General features: G+C 54.9%; 1 protein-coding gene and 1 non-coding gene across 4 annotated transcripts; both read left to right on the top strand.

Moving 5' to 3' along the window:
- The first annotated feature begins 480 nt into the window (after nt 1–480).
- On the top strand, nt 481–21,168 carry PHF19 (PHD finger protein 19). 3 transcript variants are annotated; one of them, XM_036855645.1, is made up of 16 exons: nt 732–855; nt 1,323–2,787; nt 3,285–3,485; nt 4,001–4,082; nt 6,575–6,670; nt 7,172–7,272; nt 7,937–8,085; nt 9,811–9,906; nt 10,660–10,728; nt 10,930–11,050; nt 13,281–13,348; nt 14,643–14,801; nt 15,418–15,505; nt 16,275–16,360; nt 17,348–17,443; nt 18,626–21,168. In XM_036855645.1, exons 2-16 carry the CDS (start codon nt 2,737–2,739, stop codon nt 18,966–18,968), a joined length of 1,806 nt encoding a protein of 601 aa, XP_036711540.1. In that variant the 5' UTR covers nt 732–855; nt 1,323–2,736; the 3' UTR covers nt 18,969–21,168. The 3 variants fall into 3 exon arrangements, with proteins under 3 accessions (XP_036711541.1, XP_036711540.1, XP_036711542.1); XM_036855646.1 differs by lacking the exon at nt 1,323–2,787 and having other exon boundaries at nt 481–855; XM_036855647.1 differs by lacking the exons at nt 732–855; nt 1,323–2,787; nt 3,285–3,485; ... (2 more) ...; nt 7,172–7,272; nt 7,937–8,085 and adding an exon at nt 8,686–9,250.
- Nucleotides 7,485–7,557, top strand: TRNAR-UCU. The gene has a single exon. It is a non-coding gene; the product is annotated as a tRNA-Arg (tRNA).
- Nucleotides 21,169–21,221: the final 53 nt, after the last annotated feature.

The raw sequence follows: 21,221 nt of genomic DNA, 5'->3' as shown, positions 1-21,221 counted from the left end.
TACTCTGTAATTGCCTCTTTATTGTGTGTTGTGTCGTGTGTATCATGTGTTGTGAATTTGTGTTTGTGCCGTGCGCGTTGTGGATCTGTTTCTGTGTGTGCTCGCTACACCGCAAGTGCAGGATGTTTGTGTGTTTCTGTCGTGCGAATCCCGTTTGGGTTGTTCTAGGTCTGTGTCTACGCAGGGAGTCCGTGTGCATCTGCACCTCCCCCTGTGTGTCTGTGCCAGCTGACGTCTGTGCCCTGCGCGCAGAGTTGTGTTTCCTCAACAAGTGTGTGCCGGCTCGGAGTGCCGCGCGCGCCTCCTCGTGTGCCCGCGTTGTGCCTGCGCCTCCGCCGGGCGGTCATGCCGGGGCGCAGGCTCCGCGTCCGTGTGCGCTCCGCCGCTTGTCTGCGTCCGGCGCGCGGTGGCGGCGGAGGATGCGCGCCCGTGGGGGCGGGGGCGAGGGCGGGGGCGGAGGCCGGGGCGCGGCGCGGGGGCGGCCCGGGGGCGGGAGCGGGCGAGCCGGCGGGCGGGCGGTGCTGCGGGGCCCCGCGGCCGCGGGCTCCAATGGCGAGGCCGGCGCGGCCCCCGCTAATTACATAAGCGGGACGTCAATAATTCGCGGGAAAACGCGAAAAAGATGGCGCCCCGCGCCCGGGGGGCCCCTTCCTGAGCGCCCCGGCCCCTCCCTCCTCCTCCGCCCCCCCTCCTCCCCGCGGCGCCCCCGCCCCGCCCCGCCCCCGCCGAGACCCCGACCCCGGCCCCACGGGCGGACACTCGGCCGGGCAGCCGCGGGCCGAGCGCAGCCACCTCCGCCGCCGATGCGCCTGGTGGCCAGACTCCAAGTGGGACCGGCGGACACGCAGCCTCGCGGTAAGTTTAGCGCTGCGGGCGGCCGGCCCGGGCCGGGGGACTCCCCGCCACACTCGCCTTTCCCTGCAATCATCCCTCTTTTGGAAATTTCCTGAACTTTGGCGGGTCAAACGCCTCCGGGGGCGTTGGAGCCCTGGGAAGCCGCGCGCCTGGGGGGTGGAGAGGGGTGAACGGTGTCCGCGGGGTGGCGGGAGCCCCGCCCGGGTCCCCGAGCCTTTGGGGGGCGTGTGTGACAGGTCGCTAGTCCTGTGCCTAAAATCTTTATTTTTCCTGTTGTGTGTGTGTTGGGGGGGGGTGGCTTGGAGACCGACGGGGGCGTTTGGGATTTTGCTCACGTCCGAAGTCAGGCTGCGGCAGGATTGGGATGGGGGAGGCTTGGCGTCGGAGCGACTAAAGAGAGGAGCGCTTGAACCCGAAGGGGGTACTTCTGCAAGCTTTTTCCCCTCCCAAACACCCTTTTTAAAAAGCCAACGGCCGCCCTGGGAGAGGCCCCTGCGCATGAATCATCCTCGCTTCCTGCCCCCGCCCGGCCCCGCGATCCGGGTGCCGCGGATTTGAACTGGACGCCGACGGGAACCCGCAAACAGGCATTTCTTTGCAGATGGGTTTGAATCAGCCAATCACAGCCCGCGGGGGCCCGCTCCGGGAGGATGGAGGCGCGGTTGGGGGGGCCGCCACCCGAGGGCCCCCGCCCCGCCAGGGGGGGTGCGGCGACCGGGCCTGCTCCCAACGGCGCGGCGGGGGAGGAAGCGTCAGTTTGTGAACCTGCCGCGGGCCCGGGCCCCAGGCCCGGCGGGCAGGGACCTTGCAGCGCCTGGGAGCCAGGTGGCAGGGAGAAGGCAGAGATTTGGACTGCACAGCCTGCCCGGTGCCTGCGCGGTCTGCCCTGGAGAAAAGAGAGGAATGGGGGGGGGGGGGAAGGGGCGGGGGCGGGGGGGGAGGCAAGAGGGGACGTGGCCGCGCCACCATCTGGAGAGTGAAGACCCCAGCAAGGCCCTGCCTGCCCCAGGGCCCTTGACATGCACACACATGTATTCCATTTCATATGCTCACTGACATAAGGCTGTAGACATCAAACACAATCTCACAGGAGTACACACACACTTACAGGGAAAAAGACAGGACTCTCTCCCTGTCTACAGGTAATCATAACACCAGGTGCCCAGCGCCTTGGCAGAGGAGGAGGGGACCAGAGTAGCGGGTGCAGGGAACAGAGGGATGCTGTGTTTTTGGCTTAGTGGAGAGTGTGTGGAGGGGCCTGGAGCCAGGTGAGCCCAGATTGAGGAGGAGGGGGCCGTGGGGGGGCTTTGAATGCCATTGAAGGTACTGGGGAGCCACAGAAGGTTTCTGGGAGAATAAGAAGATGGGAATTGATGGCCCTGAGGAAGAGTCTGGTGGGGAGGCAGGAAACAGGGAGTGGCCTGTTTAGCACTGGGCGCTGGTGGTTCCATTCCGAATCCCAGGTGCCCAGCATAGGTGAGTGGGCACAAGGCTCAGGAAACAGTTATTGAATGAATGAATGGCCCAGGCAAGATGAGGCCTGAACTGAGACCAGGACAGGGGGATGGAAAAGAGGAGTAGGGTGCCAGAAGTCACTGTGCTTGGCTGCTGTGGCAACTCATCGGTTGGAGAAATCTAAGATGCTTGGGGGTCTGGGGACCATAGTAGTACCATTAGCAGGAAGAAGTGAAAGCAATGGGAGCGGCACATTTTGTAGGATGGTGAGAGACAGATGTGGAGAGGTTGGCATGGCAATGACTTCACTGCTTGGAGCTGGTTTGCATCTGAGTAAAAGCATAAGTGAGTTTAAATGTCCCAGAATTGGTTTCCATTAAATCATCCCATAATTGAGAACAGAAAAGGAGATTACAGAAGACACAGATGGCCAAGTCTATACCAGTTCACAAGCCACCCAGGAGTTTTCCTCTCCAGGTGAGTTTTCTCTGGCCAGCTCTCAGGGTAGGGGTCAGGGGTCTGAGAACTTCCCGCTGCTCCGCTGGAGAAGGTCCTCCACTTAGAGAACACGGAGTATGTTTGCTTTAGGGATAAAACCTCTGGCTGTGAAGCCAGGGAGTGAGGTTCAGGCCCCCCTGGGCAGGGAGATTTTGCTCCCTGGTTGGTTGAGAGAGCCTTTCTATGTAGAAGGCTGCATGGTATGGGTGGGGAGAGAGCAGGACTTAGAATCAGCTCGCCTGATTATGGACCATGACTCTGCCTCTGACCCCATAGCCACTTCCCCTTGCCAAACCTCAGTTTCCTGACCAGTAAAATGGGCATAATAATGCCTCCCTCACAGCGTTGTCAGGAGGATCCAGTGAGGTGATAAAAGCATCTGGCACATAGCACAGGTTACATAAATGGTTGTTTCTTTCCTTCCTTCCCCTTCTCCTGAAGTAAGGAGTAAAAACCCCTTTCTCTTTCTCTTCCAGTGTCAGTGGAAGCTGATGGAGAATCGAGGTCTGGACCCAGGGACTCGGGACTCCTATGGTGCCACCAGCCACCTCCCCAACAAGGGGGCCCTGGCAAAAGCCAAGAACAACTTCAAAGACCTGATGTCCAAGCTGACAGAGGGCCAGTATGTGCTGTGCCGGTGGACAGATGGACTGTATTATCTCGGGAAGATCAAGAGGGTAAACCTTTCCTCCCTGGCCCCAGTTCCCAGGCTCAGCATCTCTCTGCTCATCCTCTGGTCTCGGCCTCAGACCAGTGATGGAGGGTGGGAGATTGCTGGGAAATTCCCGCCTTGTCCTTATGCTCCAAAGCTGAAAGTGGAAGGAGGCGGAGCCTGCAAAAGCAGGTGCCGTCCTTAGGGTCAACATCTTTAGAGAAGTGCTCTGTGAGCCTACAAAACAAAACAAAATCAGGTTGGAGAGGATCACAAACAATCACCTGGCCTGTTCTGTCCTCGGCGTTCCCGCCAAGTTGCCATCCCCCAGTCCCTGACTGCACAACTCCAGTGAGTGGGTGTGCACTACCTCCGGAACTGCCATCCTCCTTCCCCTTCTAGCCTGGCTCTCCTTTTTGCAGCACAAGGAGCGGTCTAAACCCTCTGACCTGTGGGGACAGAAATGGGAGAGGAAGACCGTGTTCAAGTGGCTTTTCCCCAGCTACTGTCTCACACTGCCCCTCCCTCTCTCTGCCTCAGGTCAGCAGTTCTAAGCAAAGCTGCCTTGTAACTTTTGAAGATAACTCCAAATACTGGGTCTTGTGGAAGGACATACAGCATGGTGAGTATTCCTGTGATTTCAGGCACCCCCCACCCCCCACCCAACCCCCGATCCTCTCTCCGCCTCTCCCTCCATTTTTTCCTTCTCTCCTTCTGTCTCTAACTTCTGGCATCTGGCCTTGTGTTTGGAGCCCCAGGCGCACCTGAGGTGCTGATCGGATTACCAGCTGTACATTTATGTGGAAACACACTTATGACATCTATCATCCCCTTGAGTACTCCTACCTCATGAGGGAGGCAGGCAGATGGAGAAAGTGGCTCAGGGAGGTGCTGGGAGAGCAGGGTTGGGTCCCAGGCCTGTGTTTGCTTCCTTGCTGCCCAAAGCTCTGGGTCACTCTGGGGCTAGGGAACAGGGAAGGGCCCAGGCAATCAGAATTGTCACCTTTCGGTATAAGCACAGTGTCCCCTATCAGCATGGTAAGAAAACTAGGGAGGCAGCTCTCTCCATGGGGGCAAGACCAAACAAGCGGATATGAACCAGGCAGGGTGATGATGGACTTACCTGGATGGAGCTGGGCCAGCTCTCTCCGTGGGGGAAAGACCAAACAAGCAGGTATGAACCAGGCAAGGTGATGATGGACTTACTGGGATGGAGCTGGGCCAGTTTTCAGAGTTGAAAGGGAGCTGGGTTGGGTACCATCCCTGCCCTCAGAGAGCTGACACTGTCTTACAGAGATGACAGATTGGAGGCATTCTTGCCACCTTTCTCCCTTGCCATGTACATGACAGACATCACTAATCAATCACAACACTTGTAAATTTTCAACATGGAGTTCCAAGCAGCCACTACCAATCAGAGTTACCGTGAGAGAAGAGACTTTTTTTTTTGCCATTTATGCTCTAACAGGAGAACCGACATGGCGGTATGTGGGGAAGAGGCAGGTTTTAGGGTCCAGTATTCCTCGGACCAAGATATTCTAGCTCTGCCACTTACTGCTGCATATCTTTGGGTGAGTGACATAACCTCTGTGAGCCTGTTTCTTCATCTGAGAAAAAGGAGACTGAACGTACTGGCCTCACAGTGTGGTTAAATGCTTAGCCCAGTGCTGCTGAGTTACAGGGAGGCTGTTTCTGAAGAATTTGTTACCGTAAGAGATGATTTCAAGAGCCTGCCAAGCAGAGGCCACAGAACCCAGCCAGTTAGTCGAGCTTCCAAATTGCCTTTTTCTCCAAGATGTTGTGGCTAATACAGGCTGATGCTTCTCCAAGCCCCTCTCACCCTAAAGGTATTATTTAAAAATCCAAAGCAACGAGGGTCTCCTCTCCTGGGCTGCTTTCTTTTTGAAAGCAGAAGGAGCCAGCTGGTGAGGAAAGACAGTCCAAACCATGGATAGAAGTAGCACACCCTGAATAGAAGGCCCACTGTGTGCCAGGCACACAGTGTTCACCTGGGGAACCATGTGGCTCCCCAGCTAGATCACTGCTCCTCACAGGTAGGACAGCAGCCCTCTGGGGTCGCCCAAGATGAGAGCATAAGGCTGAGCACGCTATAGTTACTGATCCATCACTTCATTAAGCCAGTGAAGACTTAACTGCGACCCACAGTGGGTCCCGCCTTCCTGGGAGCATATTCAGGGATAAGAGGCAAGAGACCATTTATTCAACAAACATGTCTTGAACACGTGTTATGTGCCACACCCCATAAGAGGTCCTGGGGACACAGAGATGAACAGATACCTTTTCTGCCCTTACAGAACTTTCCGTCTGCTAGGGGAAATGAGACAGAAACACACATCAAAATGTATCTTACTTTATTCATTCAAACCCTTTAGTCATAAGTACATATTTCTTCTTCAACAACGCCAAATTGCAAAGGAAAAAAAAAGATGGAGAGGGAACCTGTAGATTAAAAGCAATTGATCAAACTTAAAATTGTTATGACTTTTTTGAGACAATTGGATATGTGAACACTAACTGAATTTGTTGATATTAAGACTTATTTTTAATTTTAGGTGCAATAAAGGCGCTGTAGTTTTTTTTTTTTTTAGAGTCCTGAACTTTCAGCGATATGTACTGAAATATTTAATACAGGAGGTGGGGAAGTGAGTGGGAATATAGTCAAAACAAGATTGGTCGTGAGTTCATGATTGTTGATAAGAACGTGGAGTTTCATTGTAACGTTATGTTATTATTCCATAATAAAATTTTTAAAAAATTATTTAACATAAAAAACTTTAACAAATCAAGTTAAATTAAGCAGAAGAGGCAGCATGATGTGGTAAAAAGGACAAATAATTTGATGTCAGATAGCTGCGAGTTTGAATCCCCCCCCTCCTACTTACCAGCTGAGCATGGGACTTAACCTCTCCGAGCCTCAATTTCCCCATCTTTAGAATGGGCTAATGGTAATAGGCAGCTCAGACTGGTTGGGGAGATTCAGTGAGTTGGCCTATGGGGCCCAGCACTCAGTAGAGGCTCAGCACCTGGAATGTAATTTTAAAACTGCTCTTTCCTGTGAGCCCGACCTGACCCTAGAGGGCCTCTTTCTTTCAGCTGGTGTTCCAGGAGAGGAACCCAAGTGCAACATCTGCCTGGGGAAGACATCAGGACCACTGAATGAGATCCTCATCTGTGGGAAGTGTGGCCTGGGTGAGTGTGATGAGCAGGGCATGGAGAAGGCCCAGACCTGTGGGTCCCCATTCACCACTGGATCGGGACCTGCATCGCCTCAGACCACTTGCGCCTTAGCTGGCTTCCTGTTTCTTTTGGAGCTCCAGAGTGACAAGGGGCCAGTCTCTGCGAATGAGGGCCCAGGGAGGTGATCCTTGGGGAGAGCTGGGGCTTCTGGAAAGTGAGAGAAGTTATGCACTTTGGAGCCCCCGTGGGTGGAGAGGATGGGTAGGAGAGATGGGGCACAGAGGCTGAAGCCAGACCTTTGGTGCTTCCCGCACTGGGCCAACGCTGGCTCTTAGTGGCCTGCCTGGACACCAGCCTGGCTGCCTGGTGAACATCACCAGCCAGTCCCCTGGCAGCTGGCAGGCACACAGCTCCTAGGACTTGCCGCAGCCCTCCCCAGCCTGCCGCCTCTGGGCTGACTGACCTCGGGCCACTGCTTCCTCGTGGGCACTCACCCCCTCTCCTTTGCCATAGGTTACCACCAGCAGTGCCACATCCCCATAGCGGGCAGTGCCGACCGGCCCCTGCTCACACCTTGGTTCTGCCGACGCTGCATCTTTGCGCTGGCTGTGCGGGTGAGCCCTCCATCCTTCCCACCCTGCTTCTCCCCATCCTCCAGTCTGGAAGCCCAGAGACTCCCTGGGCTCGGGCCTCACTCCTGGTCACAGAGCCTGGCTTTGGAGGCAGACAGCGACTGCCACTTAACAAGCTGTATGTCCTTGTGCAGGTTCCTTAGCCTCCCTGAGCCTGTTTCCTTGGCTGTTAAATGCATACAGGTTTGGGGACTTCCCTGGTGGTCCAGTGGTTAAGACTCTGCACTTCTAATGCAGGGGGCGCGGGTTCGATCCCTGGTGGGGGAATTAAGGTGCCACATGCTGTGCGGCCAAAAAAAAAAAAATGTACTCTTTAAATGGATACAGGTTTGGTGTCAGGAGTAGGAGGCCCCCAACAAATAGTGCTTTACTATTAAGAAAGAAAATCCATGTAAGCGCCCACTCTCAATATGTGTTGGTTATTATTGTTACTTTTATCGTTGTGCTTATTACTATTAATATTATTGAAAATGCAGCTCCTTGGGGATAGAGAGGGGATGGATCTGGGATTGATGAGAAGAGGCTTTGTGCGTTTCTGACTACACTGGAATATCTTGTTCCACCTGGTCGGCACTAGCCTTGATAGGGAGCCACGTGTGGCCCAACCGGGACCCCCGCGGGTAACTCGGCCCTCATCTTCCCGCAGAAAGGCGGCGCGCTGAAGAAGGGCGCCATCGCCAGGACCCTGCAGGCTGTTAAGATGGTGCTGTCCTACCAGCCCGAGGAGCTGGAGTGGGACTCGCCCCACCGCACCAACCAGCAGCAATGCTACTGCTACTGCGGCGGGCCGGGAGAGTAAGGCCGCGGGGGCGGAGCGAGGCGGGGCCTCCCCGAGGGGCGGGGCGCGGGGCGGGGCCCCAGGGAAGCGGGGTAGGCGCGGCCGGCTGGGGGAGCCGGACCCCCAGGGAAGAGCCCGTATCCTCCCTCAGGCCTCGGGGATGGCACCTGAGCGCGCGCGGGGCTCGAGAGCACAGGGCTAGCGCTCTCCGCAGGGGGGTGCGGGGGAGTGGAGGTGTTTTCTTTGGGCACCGTGGAAAAGAAGGCAGTATTGAAGAGTGCTTACCAGACTGGCCCCCAGTGTCCAAATTTTCCCAGCCCCTTAGAGCTGTGCTACCCCTGAGCCTCAGTTCTCATCGTAGTTTTCCCGCGACGTGGTGGTTGTGAGCGGTGGGTGAATTAGGTCATTCAGGTAAAGGCTCACACAGTGCCTGGCACTTGGTAAGCGCTTTAACAAGTGTGAGCTGTTACTGTTGGTGCATGGACCTTGAGATAAACCTTCCCGTTGCCAGAGTCAGTGAGACAGGCTGCTGATGAGATAGGAAGGTCCTTTTCCCTGGAGGTGCGCAAGCGGGGGTTGGGGGGACTACCTTGGGGACGCTGTGAAGGGGGTTCTTACCCTGACTATATGTAGGATGGGAGTCTTTGATTGATTCTTCCTTGTGGCCTGGGCCTCCATGCAGCCATGGCTGATTGAGCCTGTTCCCTTGGGCTGACTGCACCAACACTGTGGGAGGCACCACAGAAGTGAGAGATGGAACCTCTGCCCTCAGGAAACAGCCTACCCGACACCCTGAAGTCCTGAGTCTCATCCCCAAGTTCTGCTGACAAGCACTAGGGGTCTGGAGGCTGTGCTTACGACCTAGCTGGGTGATCTGGGCAAATCACTTGAAGTACTTCATCTCTCAAGTGGGATTAATAACCTTGGCCCCATCATCCTTCCGTGGGTGTTGAGGCCTTTGGGATAACAGATGGAGAAATGCTTATAGAGACCTTTGCAGCATTGAGGTGGTGGTTCTCAATGCTTACTGGGCAGAGTTGCTCGGGTGATTGTCAGAAGTGTGTCTCCCAGGGGCTACCCCAAAGATTGAGTAGGCCTGGAACGGGTCAAGGAATCTTCTGCATTTTAACCTGGACCCCGGGTGATTCTGATGCAGGTGGTCCAAGGACCACACCTGACAAGGTGTGAACAAAGCACTGACTGTTAATTAAGAAAACACCTTTTTGGTTTTCATTCTTATTCAATGAGTAGTTGTTGAATGGTTGTGATAGGGTAGATACATTACCAGGTGAGGGGCTTATAGGAGCCTTTATTCTCCCATGAAGTCTCCAGGGCAAACCTTTCCCCATCAGTAGTGTTTGGGAAGCAGTGTGTGAGGCACAGACCAGAGACGGGGGCTCCAGTGTGGCACAAAGAGCATGGGCTTTGAAGTCAGGGAGGCTAGGATTTGAGTCACCATCCACCACTTGCCTCCTGAGTGACCTTGAACAAGCTATTTAACCTCTGACTCACCTGTAAAATGTGGACGGCAGCCCGTGTTTGACCAGATGGTGAGATCAAATGATATAGCTTATGCCCTGCTGCCAGGCAGGGCTTCCCCTGGCACAGCCCAGTGCTCAGTAACTGTGAGTTCTCTTCCCTTTCCCCCGCTGGAGGGCGAGTTTGTGTTGGGAAAGGTTGCTGAGGCTGATCCCTGGCTGGGAGTGTGGGCCTGGCTGACCCTGGCTCCTCTGGCTCTCCAGATGGTACCTGCGGATGCTGCAGTGTTACCGGTGCAGGCAGTGGTTCCACGAGGCCTGCACCCAGTGTCTCAATGAGCCCATGATGTTCGGAGACCGGTAGGTGCTAATCTGGTCTGGCTCAGCCTTGGGGGTGAGGTGGGGGGATGGGGGCAGCAGCTGCAGCAACTCCTTCAGGTTGCCTGCCAGGCCCTAGACCCCCAGTGGGGGGCTGGGACAGTGTGTCCCTGTCTACAGAGGCAGCTCAGGGTGAGGAGGCCTTCCCAGTAGAGGGACACGCTGGGCCACATCCCCAGTCGCAGCCCCACCTTCCCTAAGCCCCAGATGCTTCAAGTGTCTGGGGAAGGGGGAGAGACACAGGCCCTGCGCCAGCCCTGACCCCGGGACTGTTGGAGGAGGCATGGGGGAAATGGATGACTTGATCTGGCTTCTAACCAAGGGGGCTAAGCTAGTGGAAGGCTTATGTGTGTCAAACAGGATACTGTGTGTGTCTTGGTTGGTGTCTCACGTGGTTTGTGATTGAGTGTGTGTGTGTGTGTGTGTGTGTGTGTGTGTGTGTGTGTGTGTGTCAGGCAGCGGGGAAGAGGGTGGTCCCTGCAGCCCAGCCTAGTTCAGCTCAGTCTGAACTCAGCCACACTCCAGGGCAGTGATATTTGGGAAAGGGTTTGAGGTACAGGTTAGAAGGGGTAGGGGAGTAGTTCTTGGTCCCTGTTCTGCCCCATCTGTATCCCCTCCTCAGAGGGAATGAGGGCGATGCTGACTATGGGAAAGCAGGCGGGGGGTGAGGGTGCTGGACCAGGGTGGGGTGTCAGAGCCGCTCCTACCACAGGCCCCCTTTTCAACCACCCACAGGTTCTACCTGTTTTTCTGCTCCGTGTGCAACCAGGGCCCAGAGTACATCGAGAGGTTGCCCCTGCGATGGTGAGAGGGTGGAGCTTGGCCCAGGCCCACTCCTGTCCCTTCCCAGTTTCTCCCTTCCCTCCTCCCTCCGGGAACAATTCCATTTCCAGCCACCAGGTCCCAGCCTTGCCCCTGCCCTTCAGCCTGGACCCAGGATGCTCCAGCCCTGGCTGGACAGGCTGCCACCTCACTCTGGGCCCGCCTCCTTGCACCCTTGCCCAGGGTCGATGTGGTTCACCTGGCCCTCTACAACCTGGGGGTGCAGAGCAAGAAGAAGTACTTTGACTTTGAGGAGATTCTGGCCTTTGTCAACCACCACTGGGAGCTCCTGCAGCTTGGCAAGGTATGCAAGACCATGGGACATCAGAATGGCGAGAATCCGTTCCACAGTGGGGTTGCCTAAGTCCAGAGAGGTGAGAGGTTTGCCCAGGGTCACACAGCGCCACACCAGGATGTGGGTCTCTGAGCACAATTCTTCAGGAACACTGGCTGTCCGTGAGGGCTGCTGAGTGGGGGACAAAGACCCAGAGCCTTTGAGCCGTTGCATCTCTGAGTCCAGGCATCTGAGCCTGTTCCCTGCGAGGAGCTTCCTAACCCAGGCTTTGGTAGTGGGTGGGTTAGGGCCTCACCAGCTCAGCTGTAGGGAGCTGGGGGTCGAGTCTGGCTGGAGGAGATCTCCCTACAGAGATGTGTGACCCACCCCAGATTACCTGGCTAGGATGGAAAGTGAAGTGGGCCTGCCCTCTGCCGGTCGTACTCTGAATAGCAGAAGAGATCACCAGGGGTCTGGGAGCTGGGATTCACGGAGTGAAGTCACAAACCAGAGACTTTCAGCATGTCAGAGGTGGAGAGCTGAGCCAGGGCTTCCCCAACCACTTCCACGGCAGGGCCATGCGCCCTTTAATGACACCCTCTGAATCCTCTCCACCACATCCAGAGTGAGGCATCTTCTCTGCTGACTGCCCCAAATCCTTTAGTGAAATAGGGCTTTTTTTTTAAAGTAACCTTTATGCTCGGCAGAAGTTCTTCATATAGTAACATCTTCATTTACAGTATTTGATAATTTATAAAAGGCATACATATTATAAAGCCCTAAAAGATAGGTAAAGCTGGTATTTTTTTAATAATTTTTTTCCTGATTTATTAAAAAAAATCATACATATTCCTGGTAGAAAATTTTCAGTGTAAGAAAGTATACTTAAAAGAAAACCATCCATACTCCTGCATCTCACCACTCAGAAACATCCACTGCTAACACACATAGGTGCACATAGTTCAATCCTCTCATTTACGTCTATTTTTCTTTTTATATGGCTTAGATTATACAGTATTTACAATTTTTAATTGAAGTATAGTTGATTTACAATATTATGTTAGTTTGAGGCATACAGCAAAGTGATTCAGTCATATATATATATATGTGTGTATGTGTGTATATATATATATATATATATATATACACACATACACACATATATATATTTTATCCAGATTATTTTCCATTATAGGTTATTACAAGGTATTGGATATAGTGCCCTGTGCTATACAGTAAATCCTTGTTGTTTATCTCTTTTATGTATAGTAGTGTGTATCTGTTAATCCCATACTCCTCTAATTTATCCCTTCCCCCTCCTTTTCCTCTTTGGTAACCATAAATTTGTGGGAATGTAAATTGGTGCAGCCACTATAGAAAACAGAATGAAAGTTCCTTAGAAAACTAAAAATAGAGCTACCATATGATCCAGTAACCCCACTCCTGGGCATATATTCAGAAAAGATGAAAACTCTAATTCGAAAAGACACCTGCACCCCAGTGGTCATAGCACTATTTACAATAGCCAAGACATGGAAACAACCCAATTTCCCATCAATAGATGGTTGGTTTAAGAAGATGTGGTGTATATATACAATGGAGTATTACTCAGCCATAAAAAGAATGAAATATTACCATTTGCAGCAACATGGATGGACCTAGAGAATATTATACTAAGTGAAGTAGGTCAGACAAATATTATGTCACTTGTATGTAGAATCTAAAAAATAATACAAATGAATCTGTATACAAAACAGAGACAGTATATACAATTTTAAGTCATTTTTTTCAGTTTACATTGTATCATAAATACTTTTCCATGTTATGAAAGAGTTTTTAATCAACATTTTTCATGGCTGCATGGTTTCCACCATAGTTTACTTACTTGTTTCCTTCCTGTTGGGCATGTAGTTTCTTTGCCATCATTAGGAAAATGATGCGGTGAACTTTTTTGTACATAAAGCTTTATTTGTGTGTCATGTCTGTATGATAGGTTCCACGGAGCAGCATTACTGGGTCAAGGGCATGGACATTTTTAAAGCTCTTGATACATTTAGGACAGGAGTTATTCTCCTCATTTACAGATGGGGACGTGAGCTCAGAGGTGAAAAGACTTGTCTGAGATCATGGAACAAGTCAGTGGTCCTCACCTGGAGGACTCAGAGCATCAGGAGATTGAGGGGAGGGTGGGGACAGGGGATGAGGCCTTCTCAGATGCCATGTGCCAGGTCTGACTGTCCTCTGCCCTGCCCCCCGGTAGCTCACCAGCACCCCCGTGACGGACCGAGGACCGCATCTCCTCAACGCTCTGAACAGTTATAAAAGCCGGTGCGTGCAGGGAAGGGAGGGAGTGCTGTGGGCCCCTTGACAGGTTGGATTTCAGTTAAAGCGTCTTCCTACCTCATAACCTTTGTACAAGCTATGCTCCCACCTGGGTCTCCCTCCACTTCTCTTTAACTCTATGAATATTACCCGTCCTTCAAGATCAGGGAGCACCCACTTCCTTTGGCATGCCTCCCCTGACCACTCCAGCAGCCAGACACATTTTGAGACTGGACTCAGCTCCATAGGGGCTGCAACCCCTGCTCTCTGAGGTCTCCCCTGCACTAGCCATCTATGGTTCTGGGCCAGGCACTGAAGCACGGATTCATCACCTGTCCCCAGCCCATGTCTGCCCATCCACTCTACTGAGTTCTTCTCAGAACACACGGCTGGCATGCCCCTCGCTACCACCACGGAGAATGCCCAAGCTCCTTAGCATGGCATTCGAGGCCTCTTATGATCAGACCCTGCCCATACCTTCTGCCACGGACACTTTGCTTTATTTATTCTGGGCGCCAGCCATTCTGAACCCTTTGCTTTCCTACTCAGTGCTTTTGCTCACACTCTTTCGTCACCTAGGATGCTCTTCAATGCCTTTCATTCATTTGTTCCATCAATGACTATTTATTGAACTGCTCTGTGTCAGCCCTGTGTAGGTACTGAGGACACCGTGAATAAGACACAGTCCCTGCTTCTGTGAAACCTCCCCAGACATCTCTAGACAGAATTATCCACTCTCTCTTTCATCTTGTCACGGTTTGGGGCCCAGACACAGCCCTCTACTTGAGTACATGGGGCCTCCTTACCTCTCTGTAGACAGTCTCCTGAGGGTAGGACTGTGTGGTTAAGTCACCTCTGCAGCCTCATGGCAGCTCAGCCAGTGATGAAAGGGTGAGGGAAGTGCCTGGAGGTGCTTTCAGTCTCCTTGGGGAGAGCAGAGAACAGAGTGGTGTGGAATCCAGTGTTTTGACCATAGCATTCCACGGGGAGCTGGAGGAGGGCTTCCTGTAGGCAGAGCCCTTGGGGCTGGTTGAGGCAGAGAAGAAAAGGGAGAGGAGCAGCAAGAACCACACACAAGACAAGGAAGGACAGGGAGGAGCCACCAGCTACATTCTCGGCCGCCACCTGGAGCCCCTGGTGGGCTCCACAGGCTTTGAGGAATCAGTGTCTCCACGGGCCACTCTGGATTTTAGCTCTGGGTCCTGGGAGGCAGAGAGGGAGGTTTTAACACTTGACTCTCCTCCCCAGGAGGATGGACGGACAGGCTCCAGAGCTTTCTCCTCTCCCTGCCCACCCCCAGGTTCCTCTGCGGCAAGGAGATCAAGAAGAAGAAGTGCATCTTCCGCCTGCGCATCCGCGTCCCGCCCAACCCCCCCGGGAAGCTGCTGCCCGACAAGGGCCTGGTGCCCACTGAGAACGGCGCCTCTGAGCTGCGTAAGAGAGGAAAGAGCAAGCCTGGGTCAGTGCCTGGGGCCCCGGGGCCGGGGCCGCAGCCGACCTCGGGTTCTCTGCTCCCGGCTCCAGCTGCAGCCCCCTCCGATGGGCTGTGTGGTGGCATCCAAGTGATCAAGGCAGGCCTCCAGCCAGTTAGTCCCAGCTGGAGGCACCCTGGACCGGCCAGTCAGTGGCTGAGCCGGGACCCCATCCCACGTCCCCGCTCCTCCAGCCACAGCCCCTTGTGGCCTTGCTTGGAGGGAAAGTCAGATCACGGGACGCAGTCTTGCTGGCTTAGGGCTGAGGCAGAGAGGTCAAGGGGCAGTCAGTGTGTGAGGGGTCCCTAGCGCTCCCGGCTGAGCCCAGCGCCCTCTTCCTGGCGTCGGGGGGTGGGGGGCAGAGCACCTGGATGCCCGAGGCAGGAGAGGCACCTCCTCTCCTGCCTGCCCACTGTACCCCACCACCCTCGCATACCTGCTGCCCCAGAGGACACCCCCCCTCCCCAGGTCTCCTTGTAAAGGAGAGCCTGTGCCCACTCCCACGCTGTGACCCCACCCCTGCCCAGCCACTCCTCTCTCGGGGCCACCCTCTGGGCCTTCAGGCTCTGACTGGGCCACCCTTTCCCTTTTCTGTCTCCACAGTTTGTTGCCTCATGAATTCCAGCAGCAGAAAAGGCGAGTTTATAGAAGAAAAAGATCAAAGTTTTTGCTGGAAGATGCTATCCCCAGTGTTAGTTTCTCGTTTTCTCACTCTCCACTTTCACACTCAGGGTCAGCACATACTAGGGATTCCTGTGCAGAAAACTAAGTCCCCCAGGCTCAGGGGACTCTCCCACGTCCCCGAAAGGATCCTTTTACAGCTGGTTAAACAAGGAAGGGCCAGGCACTGCAAGACTCCTCCTTTATCTCCCCAAGTTCTCCCAAGAACCCAGAGCGGGGCTGGGCAAGGGCAGCTAATATCCTTGCCTCCACTGTCCAGGTGGGGAAACTGAGGGCCCAGGAGGGCAGTGACCCTCCTGAGGTCACACCTCAGGCAGTGGCAGAGCCCAGCCCAGAGCCAGGGCTCCAGAGCATTCTTGCCTTCTTCAGTAGCCCTGCATCCTCACTGAAGCCCTCGCTGTGGGCAGTAACATTAGACGTTGTCTCCCCTGGACCATTTATAAGGCACCTTCACAACTGTCATTCCATTCTGCCGCGCCCCCTGACACCTCTTAAGAGTGAATGAAGCTCAGAAGGGGTTACTAGCCACCTTTTGCAGTTGAGGTAACTCAAGCCCAGAGATGGGACAGTCAGACAACTGGCCAGAGACAGAGCCAGGACTAGAACTGACATGACCCGGCTCCCTGGTCAGGACAGGAAAAAAGAGGAAGTGACAAGCGTGACCCTCAGAAGGCCAGCTGGCCCCGCGCAGCCTGTGCGGCCCTCAGCGGGGAGGAGGGCGCTGTGGAAGGTGGAAGTGATGCTTTCCGGCTGACCACCCCTCCCTCCTGTGTCCACAGAGTGACTTTACCTCGGCCTGGAGCACCAACCACCACCTGGCCAGCATATTTGACTTCACGCTGGATGAGATACAGAGTTTAAAAAGGTAACAGTGAGGGACCCGACAGAGAGGTCTGCTCTGGAGACTGGGATGGAACCAAGCAGGGAGACCACCATTCCTCCAGCCCTGGAAGATGTGAAGCAGAGAGCCTTTGGAGGGAGGGGAAGCTCCCTTGGGGTCACTGAGTTAAAGGGTCCGCATTGCAGAAGGCTGCCTGAAAGGTCTGTCTGCATTAGGGCTTTCAGCCTAACACCCACGCTGTAAGCCTGCAGGGCTCCCGGGGACAGCTCCGCAGGGCAGCGCTCAAGGCCTGCCGAGCCCAGCCCTCCCTACCTCTCCCACTTCTCCTTGCCTCACGCCTGATACCAAACTTGCTGCGATCACCCCACATTCACGTTCCTCCAGGGAGCCTTCCCTAGCCCTCCCCAGGCTGTGGCGGACGCTCCTTGTGTATTCCCACAGAGCCTCGTGCTTGGTACACCCAAGGGGAGGGGCTGCATCCATCGTTTTATTTCCAGAACTATTAAAGGCCGTTTCGTGCTTTCCTGTAGGCGTGGAGGAGGGAGCAAGGGCTTCAGTCAGTCAGGCCTGGGCTCCAGCCCCTCCTTAGCAATCGCCAGCTGTGTGACTTTAGCAAAAGTCTTTAACCTCTCTGAACCTCCTCACCTGGTCCTGCGTGGTTGTCAGGAGACTCCAAATCCTGTGCACGAAAGCACTCCCGCCCTGTAAGGTGCTGCACGAGCGCCTGGGATCATGTTCGTTATCATCTCTAATGACTGTCACAGTGCTGATGTCAATGCCAGGGGAGGGCGGTCAGGGAAGGCTTTTGTGACTCCTTGGACTTTGAAGGCTGGTTGGGTAGGAAACGTTCAGGAGAGAGGAGGTGCCACTGCAGCTGTGGTGGCGGGAAGCTCAGTGGGAAGGTGGCTTCGGCTGGGACAAAGGATGCATGTGAGAGGGACCAGGAGATGACTGGGAGGTCCCAAGGGGCGCTGAGGATCAGCGGCTGGCTCACCCTCTCCTCCCTCTTAGCGCCAGCTCAGGCCAGACCTTCTTCTCCGACGTGGACTCCACCGACGCTGCCAGCACCTCCGGCTCCGCTTCCACCAGCCTTTCCTACGACTCCAGGTTAGCCTCCCAGCACGATGGATTCAAGTTCCGTCGCTCCCCCCAGAACCCCCAACCCCATTTGTGATGTGTGGCTCACTCTGTGCATCGGAGTCTCAGGACCTGGCCGCCTTTAGGTGTGTGAGGGTCTGGGACCATCCGGTTCTGAGCTGTGGGCATTCGGGCTGCTCCTCTTAGCCTGCTACAGGTTACGTGACACCTCTTGCTGGGCAGTTTCAGATCCAGGGTTCTTCCATTCTGGGGTTCTTGGCCTCTGTTTGCCATGATTTTGCAATGTCTGTGCCTCTGACTGCAGGGTCCCCTGACCCTGGTTCTTGGCTGTCTGAACCTGGTGTCTGTCTTGTGGGTCTTTAAGGAGAAGAGCCTGGTAGAGGGGAAATGGCATCCTGCAAAGTGTAAGGACTAGGAGAGGGGACAGAAATCCCTGGAGGCCTAGCTAAGGGTACAGCCTGCTTGGCAATAGCTGGTCCTCAGCAGCAAGGGGAGGGTGGTGCTGCAAAGCACACAGACAACTTTTTAACTGAGGCTCTTTTAACTGTATTTAGGATACTTGAGGCCCTTGCAAAAAGTAGAATTTTTAAAGTATCGATGTAATGCCCATTGAAGCGTGTCTTGTCTCCAGACATCTCTTTCTCTGCTGTTGCCTCTGTACTTTCTTTTATTTCTTTGGTTCTCACTAGCTCTTTGGGTCTTGGTTTGTTTCGAAGTACCTGTGAATGTGTACCTCTTCTTTTGTGTGTGTTTCTTTACCCCCCTCCACCTCTTTCTGTCCCTGTGGAGGGGAGAGGGGAGGAGAGGGGATACATGTCTGTCTCCCCGTCCCTACCCCTGTGTGACGCCTCCAGCTACAGTGAGTGCAGGTGACGGACTAGGCAAGAGTAAGCAGGGCCTCTGCACCGCATGGCTGCGGGAAGCGCAGAGGACGGTGCTCCTGGACTCAGGCAACACTGAGCTCCTCAACGTAAGAAACACGGTTTTAGAGCTGGACACACCTAGGTTTGCATCCGGGCTCTGCCACTCCCCGGCTGGTGGTTTCTCCTCTGGAGCCTCCTCAGGGCTGTTGTAGGGATCCAGGGGGATCATCGGTGCCCAGGGCCTGGTGCCCGGAGTGCTCAGGGACAGGGACTTGGTGGGATAATCCCGTTTCATTCCCGTCGTCCTCCTCCTCCCCTTCCGGTGCAGACGGACAGTGGGCAGCCGCAAGAGGAAGCTGGCAGCCAAAGCGTACATGCCACTGCGGGCAAAGCGGCGGGCGGCCGAGCTGGGTGGACGCTGCCCCTCCGACAGCAGCGCGGAGGGGGCCTCAGGCCCCGAGCGGCCCGACGAGGGCATCGACAGCCACACGTTCGAGAGCATCAGTGAAGATGACTCGTCCTTGTCCCACCTCAAGTCATCCATCACCAACTACTTTGGCGCAGCCGGGCGGTTAGCCTGTGGGGAGAAGTACCAGGTGCTGGCTCGGAGGGTCACGCCCGAGGGCAAGGTTCAGTACCTGGTGGAGTGGGAAGGGACTACCCCTTACTGACCAGCCCCCACAGGATGCCAGCAGTCCTGGAAACCAAAGGGGAGACAGCGGAAGCCACAGGCTCCCCAGTTCTCTCCAGGCTGGGGTGGGGGAGGGAAGCAAGACGGAGCTGCAAGTGCCTGGCCAGAGCCCTGCCTGCCTGCCTGCCAGGGCTGTGCCTCCGCCGTGCCCGTTCTGCTCTCCGGCCTCCTCAGGCTCACCACCTCTTTGCCTGTGTCTCTGAGGTCCCGCTGGCTACTTCTCAGCGTCTCCACACACTCCCTCAAACTGTTTACCTGTTCCTCTGAATTAGTGTCCTGCTGGCTCTGTGGCCTGTTCCTGAGGCCCGAGTCTTCGTCCCCAGTGCGTCCCTTTACCTTTCCTTCCCCTTTTGGGTGTGTGTGTTTACACACCCAACCCTCCACTGGACATCCTTACACCTGACCCATCCCAGGGACCACATAATGAGAACAGAAACCTTTGAGAAAGACTGGGTGAAGGTGGGTAAGAGGATGCCTTGAGGAGCCCTTCCCTCTCACTTTCCTGCCTCTCCTTCTGCCCTTGGGAAGAGGTGGTGAGGGTGGGAGAGAGAATGCCTCTGCAAAGCCTGTGTGGCAGAGGCCCTGGGACTCTCAGGATCTGAGGCGTGAGGAGGCTGGGTCTCTGCCTCCGAAGGCACCAGCACCAGAGCCCAGTTATTACGGCCCAGAGTGCAGGCTGCAGGCGTCAGCTTCTGAGACCCGTGTTCCCTCCCCTGGCCACATCCCTCTCTCTGTTACCATGGAGCTGGGCCTGGCCTTGCAAACCTGAGGCTGGAGGAAGGGAAGCCGTGTCCTGCTACACCTCAGACTGTCTCCTCTGCCTCCCACCCCCAGACTCACCCCCCCACACATAAGCTTCCATCTGCGTGTGTGCTTTCACCTCCAGGCACACACACGGGCCCCGGCCTCCAGGTGTACACACACCACACACACACACACACACACACACAGCCACACATTCCTTCGGGTGCCAGCGTGGCTCCTGCCCTTGGCTTTTCCTTGGCCCTCTGCTGGGGGCCACGTGCTGCAACTCAATGTGAACGTCCAGCACCTGCCCGTGAACCAGCTGTGACCCTAGAGGGAGGCACGGGGGACTCATACCCTCTGCCTTATCCCCTGCCCCGTTCTGAAACTGACAATCACTTGTGGGGCAGGCTGGGATTTTTTTAAAGGGCCTGAGTCATTAAGTCCCCTCAAAGGGAAGCCTTTGTCAGTGGGAGTATACAGAGTTCTTAGAACCAACATTAAAACTCAGACCCACCTGGAGGGAGACCAAAAATGGGAGGGGGAGGAGACTCCTCATTTTTGCTGCTTCCAGAGGTATTAGAAACTGACTCACTTGATTGATTGGAAAGAAGTGCCTTGACTGGGGCGAGGGCTGTACCAGATGGGGACCATCCTTGCCAGCTGCTGCCGTGGCCTCCAGCTCGGCTGGGTTTTGGAGGCTGCCGGCGGCAAGGTGAAGGGGGATGAACAACGAGCTGAGAGCAGCGGGCCTGGAGCTGGTTTTTCCATTAGGCTGACCCCCTCCCCATCTGTGGGCATTCAGGGGGGTCCCTGAGAGAGTTCAGATGCCCCTTGCCTCAAACCTCAGCCCCAACAGTGCCTTTCAACTGGGACCTCACCTCCTGTACACAGCCCACCCACCTCCTTCTGCTTCCCAGCATGGTCCAGGCAGGAACAAGCTGGTTGGGCCCAGTTCTCTCCCTTCTCAGCTCCACAGCTGCTGCCACTGAAGCCCCCAACTGGGGCCAGGTGGAAGGGGAGCTGAGAAGGCAGCCCCCAGCCGCCTGATGTATGGGGCCAGATCTAACCGGGGGCCTCCGGCCTGGCTCCAGAGAACACAGCAGCCTCCCAGGCCTGCCTTCCAGGCTTCTGAGAAAGTGCAGGATGAACACAGCCTGTCAGTGTACCTGCACCTCCTCTACTCAAGCTCCAGAGGCTCTGGCCTTGAAGAGGAGGAAGGAGGGAGACAGTGTCTTCCTCACCTGGAGGTCAGTGTGAAGGCCTGGCAAGGTCACACCGACTCCACACCCCAGCATTTCATTCATACCTGAAAATAGCTGCATTACTGCCAACTGACCTTATCATAACCCTGTGCACCTTCGAAAAGATTTATGGTTTTGAATTGCTGCTTTTAATAACATTTGTTATATTAAAATTATAATTAATGTGTCTGATTTACAATTTAAAGGCTCACTTTGAAAAACTGCCTGTCATTCCCCTAGTGAAA

The sequence above is a fragment of the Balaenoptera musculus genome, chromosome 6, assembly GCF_009873245.2.
Source record: "Balaenoptera musculus isolate JJ_BM4_2016_0621 chromosome 6, mBalMus1.pri.v3, whole genome shotgun sequence".
Lineage (NCBI taxonomy): Eukaryota > Metazoa > Chordata > Mammalia > Artiodactyla > Balaenopteridae > Balaenoptera > Balaenoptera musculus.
The sequence above is the reverse complement of the archived record's forward strand: the minus strand, read 5'-3'. Positions and strand labels throughout refer to the sequence as shown.